This window comes from Dama dama, chromosome 7 (assembly GCF_033118175.1).
Source record: "Dama dama isolate Ldn47 chromosome 7, ASM3311817v1, whole genome shotgun sequence".
In the NCBI taxonomy this organism is placed as follows: Eukaryota; Metazoa; Chordata; class Mammalia; order Artiodactyla; family Cervidae; genus Dama; species Dama dama.
The window spans coordinates 45,013,889-45,038,517 of record NC_083687.1 but is presented as its reverse complement, the minus strand read 5'-3'; the positions used below and the strand labels follow the sequence as shown (position 1 = coordinate 45,038,517).

The 24,629-nt window shown below is 43.8% G+C and overlaps 1 protein-coding gene across 6 annotated transcripts; it reads right to left on the bottom strand.

The window, feature by feature from the left end:
• Window positions 1–1,851: 1,851 nt before the first annotated feature.
• TBC1D7 (TBC1 domain family member 7) lies at window positions 1,852–23,884 on the bottom strand. 6 transcript variants are annotated; one of them, XM_061147616.1, is made up of 9 exons: window positions 22,974–23,219; window positions 22,549–22,652; window positions 21,297–21,454; window positions 19,955–20,035; window positions 15,490–15,677; window positions 11,680–11,817; window positions 4,383–4,528; window positions 3,051–3,180; window positions 1,852–2,091 (listed from the first exon to the last, which is right to left on the bottom strand). In XM_061147616.1, the coding sequence occupies exons 3-9, from the start codon at window positions 21,406–21,408 to the stop codon at window positions 2,005–2,007; spliced, it is 882 nt and encodes a 293-aa protein (XP_061003599.1). In that variant the 5' UTR covers window positions 21,409–21,454; window positions 22,549–22,652; window positions 22,974–23,219; the 3' UTR covers window positions 1,852–2,004. The 6 variants fall into 6 exon arrangements, with proteins under 6 accessions (XP_061003599.1, XP_061003601.1, XP_061003600.1 ...); XM_061147618.1 differs by having other exon boundaries at window positions 23,018–23,219; XM_061147617.1 differs by lacking the exons at window positions 22,549–22,652; window positions 22,974–23,219 and adding an exon at window positions 23,465–23,884.
• Between the last annotated feature and the right edge of the window lie 745 nt (window positions 23,885–24,629).

Below are 24,629 nucleotides of genomic sequence, written 5' to 3'. Positions count from 1 at the left end.
ATGTGAAATGGATGAGCAACAAGGACCTAGTGTAGAACACAGGGAACTCTGCTCAGGGTTACAGGCAGCCTGGAGGGGAGAGGGGTTGCGGGGAGTGGATACACAGACATGTACGGCTGAGTCCCTCTGCTGCTCACCGGAAATGATCACAACATGATGTGAACTGGCTAAACCCCAATACAAGATAAAAAGTTCAAAAGAAAAGAAAACTTAAATACTCTTGGATATGTTACTGTCACAAGCACCACCTGGTTTCAACAACCCTGTGGTGTGCTCTGGACACGTCAGGCAGGGACCCAACTCTCAGAGTGACGGCTCCATAGTTTCATCATCTCCTCCTTGTGGGGGTGGAGAACCCAGCTCACCACTCGGGCTCCTGCAGGTCTGGCAGCTGAATGAGTCAGTCTCAGACAAAGGGCCCCGTCTCACTGGCCCGGCTCAAAGCCTGCAACTGTCCAACCAACAAGTTACCATCCGGGGACACCATGGCCTCCACCATGGCTGCGGGGGAGGCGTTAAGCTATTAACCTGAACCTGCCCTTTCCACCATGCCTATTGGGGAGGCAGACTCCTCTCTGATGCCCACCCAGCTATAAACCTGAGCCTGCCCTTTCCACCATGCCTGCAGGGATGGCAGAGTCCTCTCTGACGCCCACCCAACTATATTACCTGAACCTGCCCTTTCCACCATGCCTACTGGGGAGGCAGGGTCCTTCCTGATGCCCACCCTGCATCTAATGACCCATCAGGAAAAAGCATGGTTCCAGCAAAGCATCAACAAGTCCTCTCTCAGCAGGTAAATTTAGACATGCTTATGTTCAGTAATATTTCATTCCAACTGGCACAAAGAGGAAAAAAGAACATAATAAGGCTTTTATTTAAACCAATCTAGCAAAAGTTATCAAGAAAGCAGATTTAGATTTCAAAAGATTTAGAAAGTTAGCTTAGATTTCAACAGGTACTGCATCAACAGCAAAAGTCATCAACAAAAGGAAGTTGTTCTTTGTTCCAGAAATGGACCTTAGAAAGTAACTAGCTTGGTGCTAATTAAAGCGCAGCAGGGCGGGCCTGGTTATACACAGCTCCCTGAAGCACCCACCCACCCTGACTCAACTGCTTTACGAGCTGGGAGCTATTTCCGACAACCCTTTTAAAGTACTATTCAGAACAAGAAGGTCCTATTGCATAGCACTATCTTCAATATCGTATGATAAACCATAAGGAAAAGATTATGAAACCATAAAAGAAAAGATTACGAGAAAGAATATATATGTATATACAACCGAATCGCTTTGCTATGATACAGCAGAAATTAACACAACACTGTAAATCAACTACACTTCCATAAACGTTTTTCTAAATGCTATTCAGAGATAAAGAACATTACAGCATACTAACACATATATATGGAATTTAGAAAGATGGTAATGATAGCCCTATAAGCAAAACAGAAAAAGAGACACAGAAATACAGAACAGACTTTTGAACTCTGTGGGAGAAGGCGAGGGTGGGATGTTTCAAGAGAACAGCATGTATATTATCTATAGTGAAACAGATCACCAGCCCAGGTGGGATGCATGAGACAAGTGCTCAGGCCTGGTGCACTGGGAAGACCCAGAGGAATCGGGTGGAGAGGGAGGTGGGAGGGGGGATCGGGATGGGGAATACGTGTAACTCTATGGCTGATTCATGTCAATGTATGACAAAACCCACTGAAATGTTGTGAAGTAATTAGCCTCCAACTAATAAAAAAATTAATTAAAATTAAAAAAAAAAATAAATGCTATTCAGAGTATACCCTGTATTTCTGTGTAACCAGAAGATGCGTTCCACAACACAGTGACTCCACAGTGACATTATCTTAAGCAATTTTACTGGAAAAACAATTATACTTCGAGCACCAAAGCAAGAACCCCATTATCAGTTCAGTAGGTCACGTCCCAAGGGGAAAAAAAAAAAATGTGCCGAGCAGGCCTGGCAGACTGCCCGCAGCGTCAGGAACGTTCAGGCGGAGTGCACCGGGGTCCCGCAGTGCTTGTGCCACAGGTCGATGGCCTTGCTCACGATCGCGTCCGAGCTGTCCTGGGGGATCTGTGAACAAGCAGACCAGGCTCTGAAAGGCGTGATCCCGACTTCAGCCTCTCCCTCATTCACTGGGGCATAAAACTCATGTCCACTGGAGTCCTGGCTGCTTTTCAGAAGCTGACCACGTGGGCGGCTGCTGCCAGACGTGTGTCATGTGCCACCCAAGGCCACAGTGCGGAATGTGGTGTCATCCCACCTGGGTTCAAATCCTGCGCTGCCCACTCCCTGCGGAGCCCTGGGCAGGCTACCTAAGCTCCCTGGGTCCAGATCCCCAGCTCTGAAATGGGGCAAATGATAGCCCCACCTCACAGGGCTCTTTACAGGGTTACAGGAGGTAATTCACAAAAAAGTATTTAGCAGGGGCCCTGGCAGTGCGTGCCACTATTTATTACAACGGAGAGGGCTCTTTGATCCAGCACACATTCACTGAGCCCTTCTACCGGGCCACTGTTCAACTGTTCACACTGACTGATTAAAATAGATTTGGGGTCCAGTGAAATTCAGTCAAGCCTAAGTCTATTTTGACTTCTTAAAAACAGATTCATTCAGACCTTTTTCAACATGCTGAAGTGTAAACACACATTAACAAATTCAACTGGGACTCCACCAGACATAGGAACAGAAATGAAACCAAGATCATTCCTTTTCCACTAACAGGGATCACTCGCCCTAAAGTGAAAGATCTCACCTCCTCCTTTCCTTATGGCCTCTGAGTGGTCACTCTGGTCCCAGGTACACACACTCATGGAGACAGACCTGCTGCTCAGACCAGTGACCCCCAAACAAAGGATGTGGATTATAATCCACAGACCAAGGTGAAATTTATACCAGGGAAAAATCATTTCTTATAAAGGTAGAAATATACTGTATTGTCTCTGAAATAATTTAATGCCATAGAAAAATCTGGCTTGGTAAACTGAATTCCTTCCTAGACTCAAAATTTAAGTGAAACAATGCACACTTACGTTCTCCAGAAACTTCGTTATCTTCTCTGCACTGTTCAGTGCCATTACTTTTATTTTAAAGGTTAAGAGAATTTCCACAGCTACAAAAACTAGTATCTTACAGGATCCACTTACAACTTTATCCCAAATCCTATGAAAGAAAGATGTAATCAAATTACAAGTCTGAAGTTGATGTTTACACCTAAACATCTCAAGTTTCAAAATTAAATCAAATTACATTTTCTTTTATGTACCATCATCCCTCAGTATCCCCGGGGAAGTGGATCATGGGCTCACTTGCTGTGGATACCATGATCCATGGAGGCTCAAGTCCCTTATATAAAGTGAGGTGGTGCAGTCAGCCCCCTGTATCCACAGATTCCACAACCAAGGATTCGACCAGCCACAAGTGTAAACACAGCCCAGGATCTGGGATCAGCTGATTCCATAGATGTGTAACTGTGGAGACAGACAGCTGACTGCATAAGCTTCAATGAAGAGCTATGAGGACATCATCCTCCAGGAAGACGTCCTCCAATTAATATCTCAAAATTGACATTTTAGGGCAGGAAGGTCCTAAAAACCAAAGCTTCAAGTTTACTAGCATTCTGTAATGCTAAAATAACCATTACATACTAAGGAACAAGAACAAAAGGGGGAATGAAATACGAAATTCAATTTCATTTTCCAGTAAATTCCTTAATTAAGGAGCTAGTTATTAAATATATTTTAAATTAAATATACTCTAAAATCATTATTCTGATAACTCCAATAGCTCTTACAGTCAGTATCATCCTCAACATGCTTACTAAGCATCGTCCTGTAATACTCTCTTTGTATTGCCTTTTTCCTCAAGTGTTAAGTCCAAGAGGGAGCAGGACGGGACTCCAAAATACCTGTAACACATCTGAAATTGATGGAAGAGCCAAGTGTGAGTCTCCAGTCATCTTCAGCCAGTTTAATGATGTCATAAGAGGTCTAAGAAATAAACATTTTTCTCCAGGATCTGCTCCATTTCTGGAAAAGTTCACATCCATATATACCCCTGGAGTCTACTTTAGATGTGAATATTCTACAGCACTGAACACACTGAGGGCCTTCAATTTCTCTAGCCATATATCCTAACATTTTTAATATTTATTTTAATACTCAATAGTTCTAATTGTGTATATAATAAGCAGAATCACCAGTTGCTGTGTCAGCTACTGGAGAAGTTAGTATCAAATGACTGCACGGTTCTAAAACAAATTTATATTCTGAGATGATCATGTTAAAAAAGACAAAACAACAACAACAGAAACGGGATTTTTCTGACTCTGAGCCTTCAGCTCAGTGTTTAAAAGAAACACTTGCCTCTGTAAGCTGGACTCGGGCAAGCACCCGGCGAAGCACTTCTTGAACCACAGCTCGTAGGGAAGTGTGGACACTGCGCAGCAGGCCTTCAGGTGACTCAGCAGTCGGCCATCTTCCAGATTCAAGTATTGTTCAAAAGCCTTTGGCTAATGATCGAAAGGGAAGAGGTTACTCATTTCCTATAACTTAACGTTACCATATCTTACAGGCTGTGATGAAAAAGTGTATGTGCTGAAAGCAAGAAGTGCTAGGAAACTAAGCTTCAGACCCATTCAAGCCACTGGTGATGCTGCAGTCCCCCAGGTCAGCACTAACCAGAGTAGCCAACTATCCAGGTCGGAGCGGTTTTTCTGGGGCAGTCTCTGGCTAAATGGAACAGTTAAGTCACGCTGGTTAGTCCTAACTCCGGTAAGCAGATTCAACAACCAAGAGAAAAGTCCAGACCAAAATTCAGTTGATCTGGGGAGCCAAGAAAGGTCCGTGTGCTGGCTACTCCAGGGCAGGAGATTATAGGTTCACAGAGAGGAGAAGGCTAAGACCAAAGACCCAGGGCGGGACTAAGGTGCAGAGAGGGAGCTAGGGAGAGAGGAGGTGAACAGGGCCCAGCAGTCCCCGGTCACACCGCGCTGACCCCGTGGAGCACACTGCACTTGGCAGGGAGGGTCAGACAACAGGCACGTCCGGAGGAGGAGCGCTGGCCCCAACAAGATGTGCACGAGAACTCCAGGGAGACGGGAAGAACACAGCAGAACAAAGCTCCGGGGACATTACTTTGCCCACAAAGGTCCATCTGGTCAAGGCTATGGTTTTTCCAGTGGTCAGGTATGGATATGAGAGTTGGACTATAAAGAAAGCTGAGCACGGAAAAATTGATGCTTTTGAACTGTGGTGTTGGAGAACTTTTGAGAGTCCCTTGGACTGCAAGGAGATCCAACCAGTCCATCCTAGAGGAAATCAGTCCTGAACATTCATTGGAAGGACTGATGCTGAAGCTGAAACTCCAATACTTTGGCCACCTGATGTGAAGAACTGACTCACTAGAAAACACCCTGATGCTGGGAAAGATTGAGGACAGGAGAAGGGAACGACAGAAGATGAGATGGTTGGATGGCATCACCGACTCAATGGACATGGGTTTGGGTGAACTCCAGGGAGTTGGTGATGGACAGGGAGGCCTGGCGTGCTGCGATTCATGGGGTCGCAAAGAGTCGGACACGCCTGAGCAACTGAACTGAACTGAAACTAAAGGATACACGCACAAAGTTATTCACCTGTAACACTGTGTAACAGCAAAAGACTGGAGACAGCTTAAATAGCCAACACTAAAGGAAGGGCTGAATAAACTAGGATGGAGTGGTATGCAGCCATGAACAGGAATAAGGAATGTCTCTATATACTGCTCATGGCATAAGAAACCCCAGCACATATCAGGTTAAAAAAAAAAAGGCAGGGTGAAGAAAAATGTGCATCAGATGCTAGTGCTAAATCTAACAGGGTGAGTATGAATACATACCCATGTGTGCTTTTTTTCTTTTAGTGGAAGACGACATTTATACTGCCTGAAATTTTGAGGACATAGCAAATGGTAGATGTGATAATTTTATTTTTGTGTGTATGCTAAGTTGCTTCAGTTGTGTCTGACTCCTCGTGTCCCCATGGACTGTAGCCCAGCGGGCTCCTCTGTCCATGGGATTCTCCAGGCAAGAACACTGGAGTGGGTTGCCATGCCCTCCCCTTCCAGGGGATCTTCCCAACCCAGGGATTGAACTCATGTTTCTCACGTATTGGCAGGCGGGTTCTTTACCACTAGCACCACCTGTGAAGCAGCCGATTTTATACTTTACTGTAAAACTTTTAGGTTATTTCCAATATTTCCATGACCTTCAATTCTTACTTTAAGAAAATAAAGTGGCGTTCCCCGGTTGCTCAGTGGTAAAGAATTCACTTGCTAAAGCGGGGGACATGGTTCAATCCCTGGTCTGGGAAGATTCCACATGCCTCTGGGCAACTAAGCCCGTGCACCATACGACCAAACCAGCTTGCTGCAACTACTGAAGCCCATGCACCCTACAGCCCATGCTCTGCAACGAGAGAAGCCGCCACAATGAGAAGCCTGCACACCACAGCAAAGAGTAGCCCCCACTTACTGTAGCTAGTGAAAGCCTGCGTGCAGTAACAAGACCCAGCGCAGCCATAAATGAATAAATCTTTTAAAAAAAAAAAAAAAGAAAAGAAAAGAAAGCACACCTCAACAAAAGGCAAAATCTGACAAAAGAGATTTAGCCGACCTGAGAGGAATTTATACTAAACTTAGAAAGAGGCTGCTAATAGTGTTGATTGAGAGGGGGGAAAAAAAAACCCTCTCTTTAGGACAGGTTTTAAAAATCGTGTCAATGGCGAGGAACAAAACTCCCTTTAATGACTGAACACAGTTAGGACTGAGATGGCTTAAAGACAGTCTGATCTGAAGAGAAATTAGCAGAGGCCTCCCACGTCACACCACTGAAGCTGGCCTCCACTTTCCCCGGCAATCAGGGGTCTCATCAAAAAGAACTTCCCGAAGCTTGAAGGAGAGGAAAGCTCTCCTCTCTTATAAATCAGACCACCACAACATAAAGGCATCATCGCCAGAAATATTCTTTTGATGTCAAGTCTATCACTGTGCATCACACGCACCTTTCCCTAGGATTATGAAACAACCTATGCTTTGCGATAACAAACTTGGTAAAAACCACAAAAATTTGAAAAGATGACAGACAAGATTATAGAAACTCTAACAAAAAACTGGCAGAAGAGATCTAGTATACAACAACAACAACAAAAATTTTTTAAGCTAGATTTAACAAGGTTTAACTAAAGAATTTTTTTAAAAACCTGACTTGAAGCATTTAAGTTGTGACTTCCATGATGGTCTAGCAGCTAAGACTCTGTACTTTCAATGCAGGGGGCCAGGGTTCAATCCCTGGTCAGGGAACTAGAATCACACATGCCACAACCAACACCTGGCACAGTCAAATAATTTTTTTAAAAAGAAATGAAAGAAAATTTATGTATAGAAACAATACAATAACATTAACAAACCAAGGAGGAAAAGCATATCACCACCTAAATAAGGACAGGAAAAAAAAAAATGGTATGAAAATATCTCCTAAAAAGCTCTGAAATAACCCATAACCCCGCAACTAAAGACCCTGCACATCCAAATAAATAAATTTTTAAAAATATTAGAAGTTTTTTTAAGTCACTTGATGGCTACATGATATAGCAACACAAAGGAAATGTAGTTTTTATATTAATATGTTCTGAACTTTTAAAAAGAACTTTTGCAACTATAAAAAAACTATGTCCTAGACACAATAATATACCTGTGAAAAATCCTTTTTTGATGATGATGAAATGAAGGTTTATGGGACATAAGGACACTGAGTATCTTGCTGGTTCTAAAATTCTTTTCTTCACACATTATTGACTGGAGATACTATCAATACATCTTTTCTTACACAAATGTTACTGACCTATGACATATCAATACTTTTTTAGAGAGTGATACAGAACTGTGGTGTTGGGGGAAGACTCTTGAGAGTCCCGTGGACTGCAAGGAGATCAAACCAGTCAATCCTAAAGGAAATCGATCCTGAATATTCAGTTGAAGGTCCAATACTTTGGCCACCTGATGTGAAGAGTCAACTCATTGGAAAAGACTCTGATGCTGGGAAAGACTGAAGGCAGGAGGAGAAGGGGACGACAGGGGATGAGATGGTTGGATGGCATCACCGACTCAATGGACATGAGTTTGAGTAAGCTCCGGGAGATGGTGAAGGACAGGGAAGCCTGGAGTGCTGCAGTTCATGGGATCAAAAACAGTCAGACACGACTGAGCAACTGAACTGAGTAACATCACTGTGCAAAGCTGTCAGAGATTACCCAGAGCAGGGGGGGGGAAGAGGGCAGTGGGGCGCCTGCTGGCTGAAGCCGCGTTACAGCTCACCACAAGAGGAACGGAGTCATGTCTGCAGCTCATACCAGTCACGAAGATTCAGTCCCCCACCAACTAAAGGACTAAAATTCAAAATGTTCAAAAATTTTTAAAAGCTAGAAGCTTTCTAAAAAAAATCCTTGGAGTTAGAAAGGCCATTCTAAATAAGATACCAAAAAAACAAAAGAAATACTAATAAAACCAATAGTATCAAACCTTCATATCTTTATACAACAGGAAGAAATATTTTCAGAGAAAATATCTAATTTACATAAATATCCAGCATATAGCAATAATCCTTACCCAAAAAGGAAAGATGCAAACGAAACAGAAAGGTAGACAAATATGACCAATAAACACACTCCCAAAGCTGCTTGCTGCTGCTACTGCTGCTAAGTCGCTTCAGTCGTGTCCGACTCTGTGTGACCCCATAGATGGCAGCCCACCAGGCTCCACCGTCCCTGGGATTCTCCAGGCAAGAACACTGGAGTGGATTGCCATTTCCTTCTCCAATGGAGGAAAGTGAAAAATGAAAGTGAAGTCACTCAGTCGTGTCCGACTCATAGCGACCCCATGGACTGCAGCCTACCAGGCTCCTCTGTCCAAAATTAAGGCAATGGAAATTAAAACTGGCTGCCATTTCACTATCAGATCGGCAAAATTTTAAGAGATAGATACTATCAAGTATTGGCAATGGGGTGGAAAACAGGAAATCTCAAACTGGTGGGGCAAGCAAAATTGGTACAACTTCTGGGTGAGTAACCTGGTAGCTAACACATTTAAATATGTCTGTTGCATTAGAGCATTTAACGCATAGGTAACCCACCCACCCACACGGGAACACATCACGCACACAGAGAGGGCGGTCATCATGGAGCCACTACACTCAGTTAGGGCAAATTCTTAACAAGAAAGACTACGAGAATTTGTTCAGTTCAGTTGCTTAGTTGTGTCCGACTCTTTGCCACCCCGTGAGAATTTTGTAAGTGGTTCTACATGAGTGACTCTCAATCCTAGCCTTATTTCAGAATCACTGAGTTTTAAAAAAAAATTAGAATTCCGAGTCCCCACCCCCGGAGATCCTGATTTCGTTGCTCTGGTCATTGTTAAAGAGCTATCAGGTGGTAGTAACAGGAAGTCGGGGTTGAAAACTAACCACGTGTAGTGACGTGGAAAAACTTCAATACATTAAGTTTTAAAAAGAATCATAGGGCCGTATGAACAGTATAATACTTATATTTTAAAAAATTATATATGTAAAAATATGTATAAGACGTATACACACACACACACACACGTGTCCATGGGTATGCACTCACACCCCCACCCACTCTAATGCACGTGAAATGGTTTAGACAAGGAACTTCCCTGATGGTTCAGTGGCAAAGAATCCACCCGCCAACACAGGGCACACAGGTTCAATCCCTGGTCCTGGAAGATTCCACATGCCACACAGCAGCCAAGCCCATGACAAAACCGCTGAGCCAGCGCTCTGGGGCCCAAGTGCCATGACCACGGAAGCCCGTGCTCCACAGCAAGAGAAGCCGCCACAATGAGACGTCCCAGCACCGCAACTAGAGAGGAGCCTCTGCTCGCCACAACTAGAGAAAGCACAGCAACAAAGACCTAGCACAGCCCAAAGATATATTTAAAAAAACAGTCCAGACGGACACACACCAAGCTGGTGACAATGCTCACATCTTAGCAAGTGGGGGACGGGGAAGCGTTGGGGCAGGTCGACGACAATGTGGATTCACCTGGATTGCTGAATACTCCCAGAATGTATCTGTTACTTCTGTTATTAAAAATAATGAACTTTTTAAACAATCCATCAATATGCGATTGCGTTCACTCCAATATTAACAAAGACCGATGAAACCATGGTACAAGTTTGGACCTCCTCACTGAATTAAGCAGCTAACATTCCATTCACATATGCTCCAATGCCATGCTTTAGTAAGCAAAGTTAAGTTTTAAAATTCTAAGAATCAAACTTTACCTAAGGGAAATACATAAAAAGCACTCCTGTTAGGGCTCGGGGAGGCTGAGAGCTGAAGAGTCTGGCCCGCCACAGGGGTAGAGTGGGGCTCCCCAGGGCTCAGCCAACCTGCACCACACACCTGACCCCGCACCCTATACCGTGGTTACTGCTTTCAGCAGAATTTACAAATGAGACAGTTCAATGACTCAAGGAAAAGAAGACTCGTTTTTATAACATGAGAGAAATGGGGGGGAAAGCTGAGGAGAGAGAATGGCAAAGGACCCGATACGACGATGACCCAAGTGCTGGTTCTCCCGATTCCCAGCATGGCAGACCACCGGCTACCCAGCTTGTATCCACTCCCCACTCCTTCCTCAGGAACAGAGTCCCTGTTCCAATATGAGATCACAGCGTGCCCGGCTCAAAACCAACCAACCACATTCCCCAGGCTCCACTGCGAACCGGGGCCACCTGGGGCCACCCTCCTCACTAACAGTCACGCAGAACGGAAGCCTGTAAAGGAGGACAGGCTGGTCCAGCTTGGCACTTCTCCTGCCTTCCCTTCCCTTCCCACCCAGAGCACGGATGTCAGGGCGCTCTCTCCAGCACCATCACGTGATCACGAGAGGACAGTCACCCCTAGGAGTGTTGGAGCAGGACAGGGGCCCGGGTCCCTGCCCATACCGTGGGGGTGGCCCCAGCCCTGGGCTGCCTTGCCCCTGGACTTCTGCTTACAGTAAAGCTTCTACGACTTGGGCTTCCCATTACATACAGCCAAACTTAAACCTTAATACTCAGCGATAGTTCTAGATCAGATAAAGAACACCATAGAGCAGGGGTGGGCAAGCTACAGCCTGCAGTGGCCTTATCCAGCCATGATCATGCATTTATGTATTACTATTTCGTGTGACAACTGTGTGTGTGTGTGTATACGCTCGGTCGCTCAGTCGTGTCTGACTCTGTGACCCCAGGGGACTGTAGCCCGCCAGGCTCCTCTCTCCATGGGATTTTCCAGGGAAAACTACTGAGGTGGGTTGACCACTTCCTTCTCCAGGGGATCTTGCCAAGCCAGAGATGGAACCCGAGTCTCTTGCATCTCCTGCACCGACAGGTGGATTCTTTATCATTGTGTGCCCAGAAAGCTGTGTGACTGCAGTAGACGCAGAGAGGCCACCTGGCCCAACAAGCTGCAGGCACTCACCACCTGGCCTCTTCCTGCTGACCCCCACCAGAGGGTCTGCTCCTGACTGTAGCACCACCAGGAGGTAAAGGCATTTCCTGAGGACTCCCACCACCACCGCTCATCCCCAGCCCACAACAGCCATAATGTCACCCCTCACCAGCTGGGGCAGAGTGTCCTGGTACTTGCTATTCAGCTGGTTCACAAAGCATCGCGTGATCCAGTAACAGTCGACACTATCTTCCACCATCTCTTCCATGGCCTTCGCGATGGCAAGAAACACTTCATCTTCTGGTTCCTGAAACATCAATAGTAACTCTCAAGAAGGAGGCAGAAGAGAAAAACACAGGATTCTTTAATAAAAATGAAGCCTTACTCTCTAAATTCTGAAGGAGCCAAAATAAATCAAAGTAGGACCAAAAGCACCCAGTCCATCACTAAAAAGACAACCGAGGGGAGATGAAGAGAATAACCAGGGAATCTGAGGCAGTGTTGCATCTGAACACTCAGGCTTCAGGCTGAACATTCACGGATTTCCCAGCTTCTAACATTAAACCCAAAGAGTCAACATAAACCTGAAGCAAAGGACCAACTCTCCACCCAAAAGTATTCTCAGTGCTGGAGAAGAATTCCTTTCAAACAGATGTGATAAAACAGCACAAATAATTAGAGACAATTATTATCAATATGGTAATTTGCAAAAATGACCCCAAAAGGACTAACAAGCATTTTCTTTGTTTCAAAGCATTCATACAGATCTTTAAATTTTTGTTCTAAACTGCCCCTAGAATCAGAATTTTAGGAATCAGAAGAATGGCATTTCTCAAACCTTGTGTCAACACTCAGAACATGAAAGTAAACCTTCAAGTAAATTTCAAAAGAAGTCTCATAAAAACTGGAATCCACTTGAAAAATCTGTTTTCAATCACTGCAGCTTATACCAAAAGCTTTACGTTTTCATCTAGGATTTAAGAGCTAAAGGATTTTAACATTGAAAAAGTTTCTTTCTACTCCTCTAAGAAGTCCCAAGTTAAATCAAAATTCCTATTTTAATAGAAGAATTGCATTTTAGGCCTCCTTTCCACTTATTAACTTTCCACAACATGTCAAGAGCAGCAGAAAAGGCTCCTTTCGTGGACTCCTGCCTGGCCCTGGGCTCTATGCCGGGTGCTCCCGAATCCAGCAGCTCAATGCTGCTCCCAGCTACTCTGAGATGCAGCTGAGAGGACCAGAGCCCTTCAGCTAAAGTCAGCTTCTACGTTCCCAGCCACGGGTATAGCACGGCTACACAGTCTTACTAAAAGATAAGAAAAATACAGCTGACTGGGGCTTGGAGGCCAAGGAGACACGAGCCCAAAATGAACACTTGGGACAGCGTGTCTGCCCAAGGCCACAGTAGAGGTGTCTGGACCTCACAGCTGGACAAACTGGAAACACTTAGACCTCAAGCTAATAGGTAATCTAACCTAACTTCATACATAGTTCAGGAACTTGTGTAGTACCATCAACGAACTGCATTTTGCCAATGAGAAATTAAAGAAGTTCAAGGGTTCCAACTATTTCCTGGGATGTTTCTCTCTTGATAAACTTTATAAAAGTGAACAACCTAAGATCTGTCCATGGGACCCACAGCAACCTCAAAAAGTTAAAGAAAAAGGGACTTCCCCAGTGGTCCAGTGGCTAAGACGCCTTGCTTCCGATGCAAAGGGCCCAGATTCAATCCTACATGCCACAACCAAGTCTCAGCAGAGCCAAATAAATAAATGTTTTAAAAAGAGAGAAAGAACAAGTCAAAGCTTCACACTGCTGTTAGCAGGCTGAAATCTACAATCACCACCAAAAAAATATAGAATAGCAGTTTGCAGACAAATCTCTATTCAGAACAATTCACTCTGTTTTAGCCAAAAGTTAAAATGCCTATGTGAACTGCAGCTAAAACCCAAGGGCTGTAAGTCATCACTTTGCCTGCCCTCCTCCACTTCCCCCTTCTCTTCCCTTTATAAACAATAAGTAATCCTAGTAACTACAGCGAGCAGTCTGTCAAAGATCAAGCCTACAAGGGAGTCTGGAGCCTGTGAAGCTGAGGCCAAGAGGCAGTCAATGACCAAAAGGCCTCTGGGGCCAAAGATGTGGCTATGTTGGTTACAGACAGAGGAATGAGCAAAGAAATAAATACAAATAAGAGGTTTCCATTAGCTTCATTGTAACTGACAAAGAAGGAAGCTGCAAGTATACAAAGGGTGAGAGCGAGAATGAACTTGTGACTCCTGGCAGGATTAGCATTAACTAGCATTAATTAGCACTAGGGTTTTTAATCCAGTGACAAGCACATGTGAGTGTATCCTCCCCAGCGCTGCCTGCGGAGGGAGCCTACCTGCAGACACACACCAAGGACAATGAGCACATCTAGCTCCCTGTGCTCGGCTTCTAACGACAATTTTCAAAAATTAAAATAAAAAGATAAAAGGTTGATTCCAGGCTTGGGGTCGGAAAAGTACAAGATGAACCTGGAGTATCTTTTTGTTCCAGAAAGTAAGGAAGTGCTCAAAACGATGGGAACTAGTCCAGACGACACAAAAGTCAGCCTAAAGGGGCTCCCAGTAGCCAAATCTGGGACAACTTTAACATCAAAATAGTGGCAGTAATGACGTATAGGCCACTGAATCAAAGAGACATCTATAAATTCATACTGATAAAAGAGAAGGGAAAATTATTCCTTATCAAAAAGCCATCTAATAAATGCAGAAGGAATGAAGGAGTCAGAAGGTCACCATTTGGCAATCAGCAGACTGAAAACTATTTAAGGATTGATATTTACACAGCCTCAAAGTACCTCTGCAACAAGTTACTAATTAATTACAAAGAGAAAAAAGCAACCATGCAGGAGAAACCTGCCAGAAATCACCGTAACCAAGTGATCAAAGCAGCAAAAGCAGTAAGTATCACAACTTCTGTGGTTTTCCTTATAAAAATTCACAACTAGACTTCAATCATGAGGAAATAAATGAGAAACCCAATTGAGAAACACTACTGGCCAGTACTCTTCAAAACTGTCAAGGTCGTGAAAGACAAAGACTGAGGGACTGATCCAGACTAAAGGCAGCTAAGAGTAAGTGTGATGCAAGATCCCAGATTGGATCTTGGACCAGAAAAAGGACACTGGTGTGACAGTTAGCAAAATTTCCGAAACAGCTATAGACTACTTCATCGCACTGTATGAATGTCAGCTTTCTGGTTTTGATAAATAACCAGAGTACAACTGAGACCTAACATTTGAGGATGCTAGGTGAAGGTAAATGGGAACACTACTCTTCATGTAAGTTTTCTCTACATCTAAAATGATCTCAAAATGAAGAGTTCAAACATAAAGGAAATTTTTTAAAAATCATCAACAAATGATAAAACTAATGGCTGAAAGTTTGATAAGTTCTGAACCAAAATTTTTATTGTTTATGATAAACAGCATCATTGGGACAACTGGTCAAGTGGAAATGGAGTGAAGATTAGATGTTAGTACTGTATAGATGTCAACTTCTCAGTGTTGATGACAGAACCATGGTCACCAAGGGAAGCGTTCTCATCTTTAGCAAGCATATACTGCAAGAATCTGAAATAATGGGATACCATATTTACATCTTATTCTCAAATACTTTGGGGGAAAAAACAGGTATACATATACAGGAAAAATGACAAAGCAAATGTGGCAAAATGTTAATGACTAGGGAACTGTGATAACGGTTAAATGGGAATTCTTGGTAGTAATCTTGCAACTTTCCTGTAACTTTGAAATCACTTCTTCAAAATAAAATCTTAAAAAATTAGGGAGACTGGGTCAGATTGTACAGGGCTATGCTTTTTTTCTACAAAGAAGAGCCACTGAAAGGTTCTAAGGCAAAACATGATGCGATCGAAGGCTGGCCAACAGAGCAGTCGAGACTTGAGCCAAGGGTCAAACAAAAACACCACTGACCAATGGAAATGAAGGACTTCGAGGCAATTTCCCAGACTCCAGCCGGTGCATGTAGAGATAGACTTCAATCTGAGGGGTGGTATCACTGATAAAGCGGATGACTTCCAAGGCGTGAAGGACATCAGAGTACTGCTCCTTGCGATACATCATCACCTGGGCATGGGACTCATGGTGCGGAGGCAAGATGCCTATAGAGACCCAGGATCGGGGAGAGGGAATAAAGATAGTAAAATACTGAGGCACCAATGTGAACCCCTCCTCTATGAAAGAATCCTGTGAGATGCTGCCTACCACAATTAGAGTAGAACTCACAAGTATTTAGTTACTATACACATTGCTTTAGAAATTTACTCTATAAATTTTAAATATCAATACAATCAATATTTGGATGGCAACTGCATCACTGATATCAATGAGAAATGAAATGACATCATCAATTCAGCTCAGTTGCTCAGTTGAGTCCGACTCTATGTGACCCCATGGACTGGAGTATGCCAGGCTTCTCTGTCCATCACCAACTCCCAGAGCTTACTCAAACTCATGTCCATCAAGTTGGTGAGGCCATCCAACCATCTCATCCTCTGTCATTCCCTTCTCCTCCCGCCTTCAAATCTTTCCCAGCAACAGGGTCTGTTCCAATCAGTCAGTTCTTTGCATCAGGTGGCCAAAGTACTGGAGTTTCAGCTTCAGCATCAGTCCTTCCAATGAACATTCAGGACTGATTTCCTCTAGGATGGACTGGTTGGATCTCTTGCAGTCCAAGGGACTCTCAAGAGTCTTCTCCAACACCACAGTTCAAAAAGCACCAATTCTTCAGTGCTCAGCTTTCTTTATAGTCCAACTCTCACATCCATACATGACTACTGGAAAAACCACAGCTTTGATTACATGGACCTTTGTTGGCAAAGTAATGTCTCTGATTTTCAATATGCTGTCTAGGTTGGTCATAACTTTTCTTCCAAGGAGCAAGCGTCTTTTAATTTCATGGCTGCAATCACCATCTGCAGTGATTTTGGAGCCCCCAAAGATAAACTCTCTGTTTCCATCGTTTCCCCATCTACTTGCCATGAAGTGATGAGACCAGATGCCATGATCTTACTTTTCTGAATGTTGAACTTTAAGCCAACTTTTTCACTCTCCTCTTTCACTTTCATCAAGAGGCTCTTTAGCTCTTCTTCACTTTCTGCCATAATGGTGGTGTCATCTGCATATCTGAGGTTATTGATATTTCTCCCGGTAATCTTGGTTCCAGCTTGTGCTTCTTCCAGCCCAGCGTTTCTCATGATATACTCTGCATATAAGTTAAATAAGCAGGGTGATAATATACAGCCTTGACGTACTCCTTTCCCGATTTGGAACCAGCCTGTTGTTCCATGTCCAGTTCTAACTGTTGCTTCCTGATCTGCATACAAATTTCTCAAGAGGCAGGTAAGGTGGTCTAGTATTCCCATCTCTTAAAGAATTTTCCACAGTTTGTTGTGATCCACACAGTCAAAGGCTTTGGCATAGTCAATAAAGCAGAAGGAGATGTTTTTCTGGAACTCTCTTGCTTTTTCGATGATCCAGCAGATGTTGGCAATTTGATCTCTGGTTCCTCTGCCTTTTCTAAATCCAGCTTGAACATCTGGAAGTTCATGGTTCACATACTGTTGAAGCCTGGCTTGGAGAATTTTGAGCATTACTTTACTCGCGTGTGAGATGAGTGCAACTGTGCGGTAATTTGAACATTCTTTGGTATTGCCTTTCTTTGGGATTGGAATGAAAACTGACCTTTTCCAGTCCTATGGCCACTGCTGAGTTTTCCAAATTTGATAACATATTAAGTGCAGCACTTTCACAGCATCATCTTTTAGGATTTGAAATAGCTCAACTGGAATTCCATCACCTCCATTAGCTTTGTTCATAGTGATGCTTCCTAAGGCCCACTTGACTTCACATTCCACCATGTCTGGCTCTAGGTGAGTGATCACACCATCATGGTAATCTGGGTCATGAAGATCTTTTTTGTACAGTTCTTCTGTGTATTCTTGCCACCTCTTATATCTTCTGCTTCTTTTAGGTTCATACCATTTCTGTCCTTTATTGTGTCCATCTTTGCATGAAACGACATCATAAAGTCTTTGAATAAATATGCCACATAAATTCAAGATGAATTAAATCATACTAATGACAATAATGATTTAAGTTTATGGTTGTCATCCTGGGGCCAACCCTTAGCTCCTAGAAGCCTATCTCCAGTTTCCGTGCATGTCCGATAATAGGCCCCCTCCACCCACAGTTCATATGTTGAAGCTCTAACCCAATGGGATCGTATTTGGAGACAGGGCCTTTAGGATATGGTTAAGGTTAAAGGGGGTCACAAGGTGAGGCCCTAATCCAATAGGGCTGCTGCCCTTATAGGAAAATGAAGAACACAGGAATGAGCATGCTCTCTGTCAAAAAAGCAGAGACATTACATTGCCAACAAAGGTCCATCCAGTCAAAGCTATGGTTTTTCCAGCAGTCATGTACAGATGTGAGAGTTGGACTATACAGAAAGCTGAGCACTGAAGAACTGATGCTTTTGAACTGTGGTGTTGGAGAAGACTCTTGAGAGTCCCTTGGACTGCAAGATCCAACCAGTCCATCCTAAAGGAAATCAGTCCTGAATATTCATTGGAAGGACTGATGCTGAAGCTGAAGCTCCAATGCTTTGGTCACCTGATGCAAAGAGCTGACTCACTGGAAAAGAGCCTGATGCTGGCAAAGATTGAGGGCAGGAGAAGGGGAAGACAGAGGATGAGATGGTTGGATGGCATCACCGACTCAATGGAGATGAGTTTGAATAAACTCTGGGAGTTGGTGATGGACAGGGAGGCCTGGCGTGCTGTGGTCCATGGGGTCACGAAAAGTCAGACACGGCTGAGCTACTGAACTGAAGTGAACCTAATAGAGCAAGCCAGGATAAAAGAGGTGATGAGCAGCCCAACAGGCCTTGGCACTCAGTTGCAAAGTATTACTGTCCATCTCACACAAATCCACATGGATTACTGGTTAATAAGACACACAGTTTTCCAGTGGAAATAAACACTACAGGCACTACCACCTAAAAGGCACCCTTAGAAGGCATTTATTTCGCTGGACACTGGAAACACTAAGATTTAAAAAATGCTCTGGGGAAAATTGAGATCTTTTTTACAAATTCTCTGTATTTTAACTGCACGCTGACCTATTAGAAATGTAAGTGTACCAAGACTGCCAAGATACACACCAGAAAAGGCACTGTGTGGTGCCCTCCAGCATGGCAGGCATTCCCCCTCACTGCCTCCTCATTACATAATCAGACTTGGTTCTAAGGATTTTCCAAGTCCTGAAAATACGGTACACTGTGGAAAGAAAACAAGGTCTATAATCTAGCCTAACTTCAAAAGGCTTCTACAAACCTGAGCTCTGCCATTTACAGGCCACAAGGCCTCAGGAAAATTATTTAGCCTCAGTCTTTTCCCCCCACCCGTAAAATTGGGATATTGATACTTACCTCACAAGGGAATTCCAGGATTCTTTTTTTTTTTTTTTGGAAGAAAGAAAAGGAGGGTGGTAATGGATGCATATTTTTGCTGTTAACAGGCTCAGTGATAACAGCAAAAAAAGATCCTTGGCTCAGAAGGGATGCTGCCATTCACTTCAGGCACCTAATACACTTTTTCTCTCACAGAAACCCAGTAAGGTCCTTTTCCCTTCTCCCTCGGCTGTCCTCACTGGAAGTTATTTATTTGTGCTTCAAAAGAAGTAAACACTCTCAAAGCAGACACTTCCTTTTTTGACTCTGATAGCACTCATTAGGAAGTTATACCTCTGCAGCTGGAGTCACAGAATAACAAATCAAGAGCTCACCCCTAGGAGTTAATTAACTCAATATTCTCATTTACAGATTTAAAAAAAAAAAAAGAGGCCTAGTGGGGTCTTCAAGGTGACCCAGTTGACAGTAAAGCTCAGACCAGTTCTCCTTTCTCCCGGCTCAATACTCTTCCCATAACTTGTTTCAGGGAAATAAGTCTGCCTCAATGTCTTTTCTAACACTCCTAAATCAGGTGTCCCCAACCTGCCGGCTGTGGACCCATACCTCCTATCAGATCAGTGGCAGCATCCAATTAGAAATAAAGTGCACAATAAAAGTAATGTACTTGAATCATCCAGAAGTCAGCCTCCCTACCCCACTGTGTGGAAAAAAACTGTCACCCGTGAAACCAGTCTCTGGCGCCAAAAAGGCTGGGAACTACTGCCCTGATGCTCTCAAGAGTGACACTCGGGGCTCTGTGCTGAAGTCACCTTCTTCCAGGGTTTCCAAAGTGAGTGGGGATTCAGGTTCTGAGGTTAGTGTCCAGTAAACGTCCTAAAAAAATCCTTTTTCTGACTGATAAGATACCAATGACCCCATCAATTCGACATTTTTGAAGATAAAAGATCCAACTCTTGGGAATCATACCAAGGAGCACCTTCCAGACCAACACACGGTACATGGATGGGAGAGGGAACCTCTGACTGAAAGTACAAAGTTTCTCGATATCTGGAGGAAGAAAAAAAAAAATTAGATGCTTTTCATGCTGGTCACAATATGTAAAAACGCATTTTATCTTTTAAAACTGAAATTAGAGTAAGACGTCTCTTCGGAGGAAGGCTGCTGCACAGTCAGCAAATCCAGAAAAGGCGACACGAGACTGATTTTCAGCCCAGGTGTTCCAGCTAGCTATTCAAAAACAATCAGTGGTTTCACAGCGCAGGAGATGTATTTTGCATATTTATTACTACATTCACCATAACATCAGCAGTATTTACTATTTATAGAACTTGTTTCATTTATTCACACCGCAAGCTTGTTGGGTAATTATTTTTTTTAAAGATGCAGAAACTGAAGCTCAGAGCAGATTAAGTGACTGGACTGAGTTAACATTGCTGGCAAGGAGCACCGTCAGCCTGCAAACTCCCACATTCACCAATAAACCACATTCAACCATCTTGGACCTCAATTCCCCTAATTGTCAAGTGAGAATACTTAAAAAGCACAGACTGATTAGTGGGGATCAAAGATCAGGTGGGAAATGTTTTTAAAACTTTAAAAGCGCTCTATGCATTTAAACTACTATTTTTAACTATGGTTCAGTTTATCCTACTTTAATTAGACACATTAAAGACCTTACTATGATTGGCTTAGAAGAAATAAAATGTTAATCCATCATGCAGTCTCAGTATTTCCATAAAAGAAAATTAAGGCAAGAGTTGCTATACATTTACCCAGAAACTAGGATAACACTTCTAAAAATTAAGAAAATATCTGGGTCTAGTAAGAGGAAAAATATTACTAACTTAAGAGACCTTTAAAAAAGGTCTGGCTCTGCCTCAGTGAAGTATAAACTTGAAAAATCCTTAGCTTCTCCCAAAATATACCATTCTGCTATCATTCTATCACTAAAATATATATATATACACACACATGTGTGTGTATATATATACAGCAGGTAATGTACCTTTGGAAATTTTTTTTTGTAACTTTTTAAGTCTTTACTGAATTTGGTACAATATTGCTTCTGTTTTTTTTAAACATTTTGGTTTTTTGGCCACAAGGCACGTGGAATCCTAACCCCCGCAACCACAGATCAAACCCACACCCAGTGCATTGGAAGGCAAAATCTTAAGCACTGGACTACCACGCAAGCCACCGGGGAAGCCGACAAAGGGCGAGGGACTTAAGTTCTTGGACATCTATTAAGTTAAAACTTCAGAATATCTGGGATGGCTGAGAACCAATAGGTTTAACTTATAAAACTCACCTAGACGGTCATCTTTTAGGAGAATTTCTAATGATTTCTTCTCTTCAACTCCACGAAACCCCACTTTTTCATAATATACTGAACGAAAGTTTCTCTGGGAGTCCTCAGTCATGTTTCATTCTTGGAGAGGCAGAACAGGGAGTGAAAAAAAAGTGAGCCTGGAAACAAAAAACAAGAATTAAGAAAAATTCCATGATTTTCTACAACTCTTCCATGAATCTGATACACATTGATAAATGGTCTGTCCTTGCATAGGACTCAATATTAAACCTTCCTGTTTACACAACCCTAATACTACCTCACCTATGCACCTTGGCCCAAAACCAAGATATAAAACAGAAGTCCCCTGAGCTGCTCAAATAGATGGCACAAGGTTCATGCCTTAGCATTCCTACATAACTTAGGAGAGAACCTAGCACAATGGTATATTCTGCAGCCATTAAACATGCTCAAAGAAAAAAGTGAAATAGGAAGACAGACAAAATGTCACACAAAGTGTATTACCAAATATACACGATCGTTTTTGTTTTAAAAATAGTATGTATTTTAAAAAATTAAACTATTCTGAAATGTTAACAGTGGTTATCTTTAGGCAGCAGGATTCCGGATGATTTTAATTTTCTTTGACTTAGCCGTGTTTTCTAATGTGGGTGTTTTGTAAAACAAGAAACTAAGTTATGAAAAGAGTAAAAAAAAAAAAAAAAAAAACACGAAAAACCTAAGTTCCTCACTTATTTTTCCGTTAAACACAATTCTATCAAATGTAATTGTCAAAATTCAAAACCCACAACAGATTAAGCATTAAATTATAAACCAGAAGAGGGGCAGGAACGTAGCCTAATTGACAAGCGATTCCACAGAGTTGGAGACAAAATAACTTAAAATCTGACATTAGAACTCAAGAAGTCCTGGGGTCTCCAGGTTCTTCCACAATAACCTTCAGTAGACTGAAGTCATCAAGAAATGGTCAAATTAGGTTTATGTTTTAAGAACAGAGTGGATGTAACACAGTTTCCAAAACGTGTAGCACTGCACGACCCAAATGCTTAAAGCACTGGGGCAAAGAATATAACCCTAGGGTTTTAGAAATGTTGAGATGTGACTGGGGAGCGTTGAATTGCTAGACAGCCAAGTTCTTCCTTATTGACAAGATACCCACCGAGCCGACTGGGGCACAGTAAAAAATAGAATTTGTTTAAAATTGGGCTTCCCATGAGGCGCTAGCGGTTATTTAAAAAAAAAAAAAACCTGCCTGCCAATGCTGATGTAAGAGATGCAGGTTCGATCCCTGGGTCGGGAAGCTCCCCTGCAGAAGGAAACAGCAACCCACTCCAGTGTTCTTGCCTGGAGAATCCCCTGGCAGGAGACAGGGTCGCACAAAATCGGACACGGCTGAAGCAACTTGGCGTGCACGCAAACTGTGGAAGTCTAAAGGGCTCTGAGCTTTAAGACCAAATGAATGTTTTTTAAGAGCAGAATTCCAAAGCATTAAAACGAGGTGGGATTTATTTAAAAGCAGCATCCAAACAGCTGCAAGGCGATCCGGTGCCTGTCGGTTTAAGGACCCCCATCCTCCGACTGCAATGCAACAGCGAACGCATCCTCCGGGGAGAAATAATTTTTAAGTTTCCTTCCCGCCCAGGAGCGCCCACCTGACAGGAGATGAAAGACACACACCCTAGGCCAAGACTGCGGGTCCCACTCTCCCTAACACGCTTCACCTCTAGGAGTAGAAAACCACACCCCGGTTGAGACTTAAGAGGTCCGGGGAGGCCGCGGAACCCAAGCCCCGCACGCTGACTGGCCGGCAGGTGAGCGGGCGACCTGAGGGGAACAGCCCCGATCGGCCGGGCGGAGGGAGACTGCAGGCACTCTCGCGTCCGGGAGACAAAACCCCCAGCTTGCGTCGCCGGGCGTCACGTCACGTCACTTAGACGTCAGGGGGCGGTGCGGAGAGCGCGCGTGCGCCGAGAGCGCCGCCGCCGCTCCGGACGTGACGTCACATCGTCGTCAGGGGGCGGTGCCGAGAGCGCCGCCGTCGCTCCACCGGCGCTTTGGGACAGTAGGCTGCGTCCCAGACGCGGGAAAGAGCAGTTGCAAGTACCACTAGTAGCTCAAGCCCCTCGCCCGCTACACCGTTCCCCGCACCCCCTGCTCCCCCGACTCACCTCTAGTCCGGAGAATCTCGCGTCTACCTTCCTCCCTCTGTGCCGGTCGGTGCGTGCCGGGAATGCTTCTTTCCAACCCTGCCCTGGAGGTGATCGCAGAGCCCCAGGATGTGCTTCTTAATCTGTCTGCAGCGGCAGTTGCAACCTGCCTTGTCGTCACCGCCTTCTCCCTGTATGTAGAAATAAAATGACCCGCCAAATGAGACGTGCAAAGCAGCTTCCTGAGAATTTGCTGTGCAAGAGAGTCGTCCCCACTGTCGCGTCTATTTTGGCAGAAACTCAAAAACAGGAGGGAAAAGGTTGATAGTGGGAAAAGGGGAAGGCTCCAAGTGTGCCCTCGTCGGAGGCTGTAGGCACGGGGGAGCTACAAGTAGATGAAAAGCCGGGCCTCCTGTGTGATCCCCGTTAGTCATGTCTGGCTTTCCCTGGTTAGTCCTAAACTGAAAGCAAAGATAAAGATTAGGGAAGCTGTAAGTTATTAATCAAGCCCAGGTCAGTTGTTAACAGTAGTTAGTCTTAAGCTTCCTGGGTTGTAAAGAAAGCTATTAGTCAGGCTGACTTCCTAGGCTTGTTGTAGATAAGGGGCTAGTTTTTTAGGCTTTTATATATGGTGGACCATGGTCTGTATATTGCCTCTCAGATAAAACACTGTAAAAATGAATTATGTGAAAAATGACGTTTAAAAAACAAGGTAAACAAACTCCAACATTTTAGACTCCGCAGACAAAATTACTCTTTAATATAGCTATTAAAAGTTCATGAACACTTTCTCTGCTTACCTGTCACAGGCCAGCACTGGTTTCTTGGACACCCCTCTGAGCAGACCCACTGAGTGGGTTTTTAAACCATTTTGCTTTGAGAGGAGCTGTCACTGAGCCAGGTTTGTTTTGCCCAATACACAGCAAGCCAAACGCTGAGACACCTAGGTTTTCAGCAGGGAGAGGGAGCACCAGTCTCAAACTGCTTCCCTGAAGGCAAGAGGCTTGGGGTCCCTGCGGGCTAAAAGATAAAGAGGCCAGGTGGACTGAGGCGTGGGGAACGTAGGGAAAGATGATTGGGAAAAGGTGTGGGATGGTCATTCTGACCAGGTGTAACTAACCTATAGGCCTTTGCACGTTCAAAAGATCACAGGGCAGACACTCACACATGCCCTGTTGGAGGGTTG

Excerpts from the sequence above, each read along its gene's own strand:
- TBC1D7 (XM_061147617.1), bottom strand. The coding sequence starts at position 21,408 with ATGACTGAGGACTCCCAGAGAAACTTTCGTTCAGTATATTATGAAAAA. Across the intron at positions 20,036-21,296 it reads CCTAAAAGATGACCGTCTAG|ATATCGAGAAACTTTGTACT; the intron begins GTGAGTTTTATA and ends TTCTTCCTCCAG. Across the intron at positions 15,678-19,954 it reads GGTCTGGAAGGTGCTCCTTG|GCATCTTGCCTCCGCACCAT; the intron begins GTATGATTCCCA and ends GGGTCTCTATAG.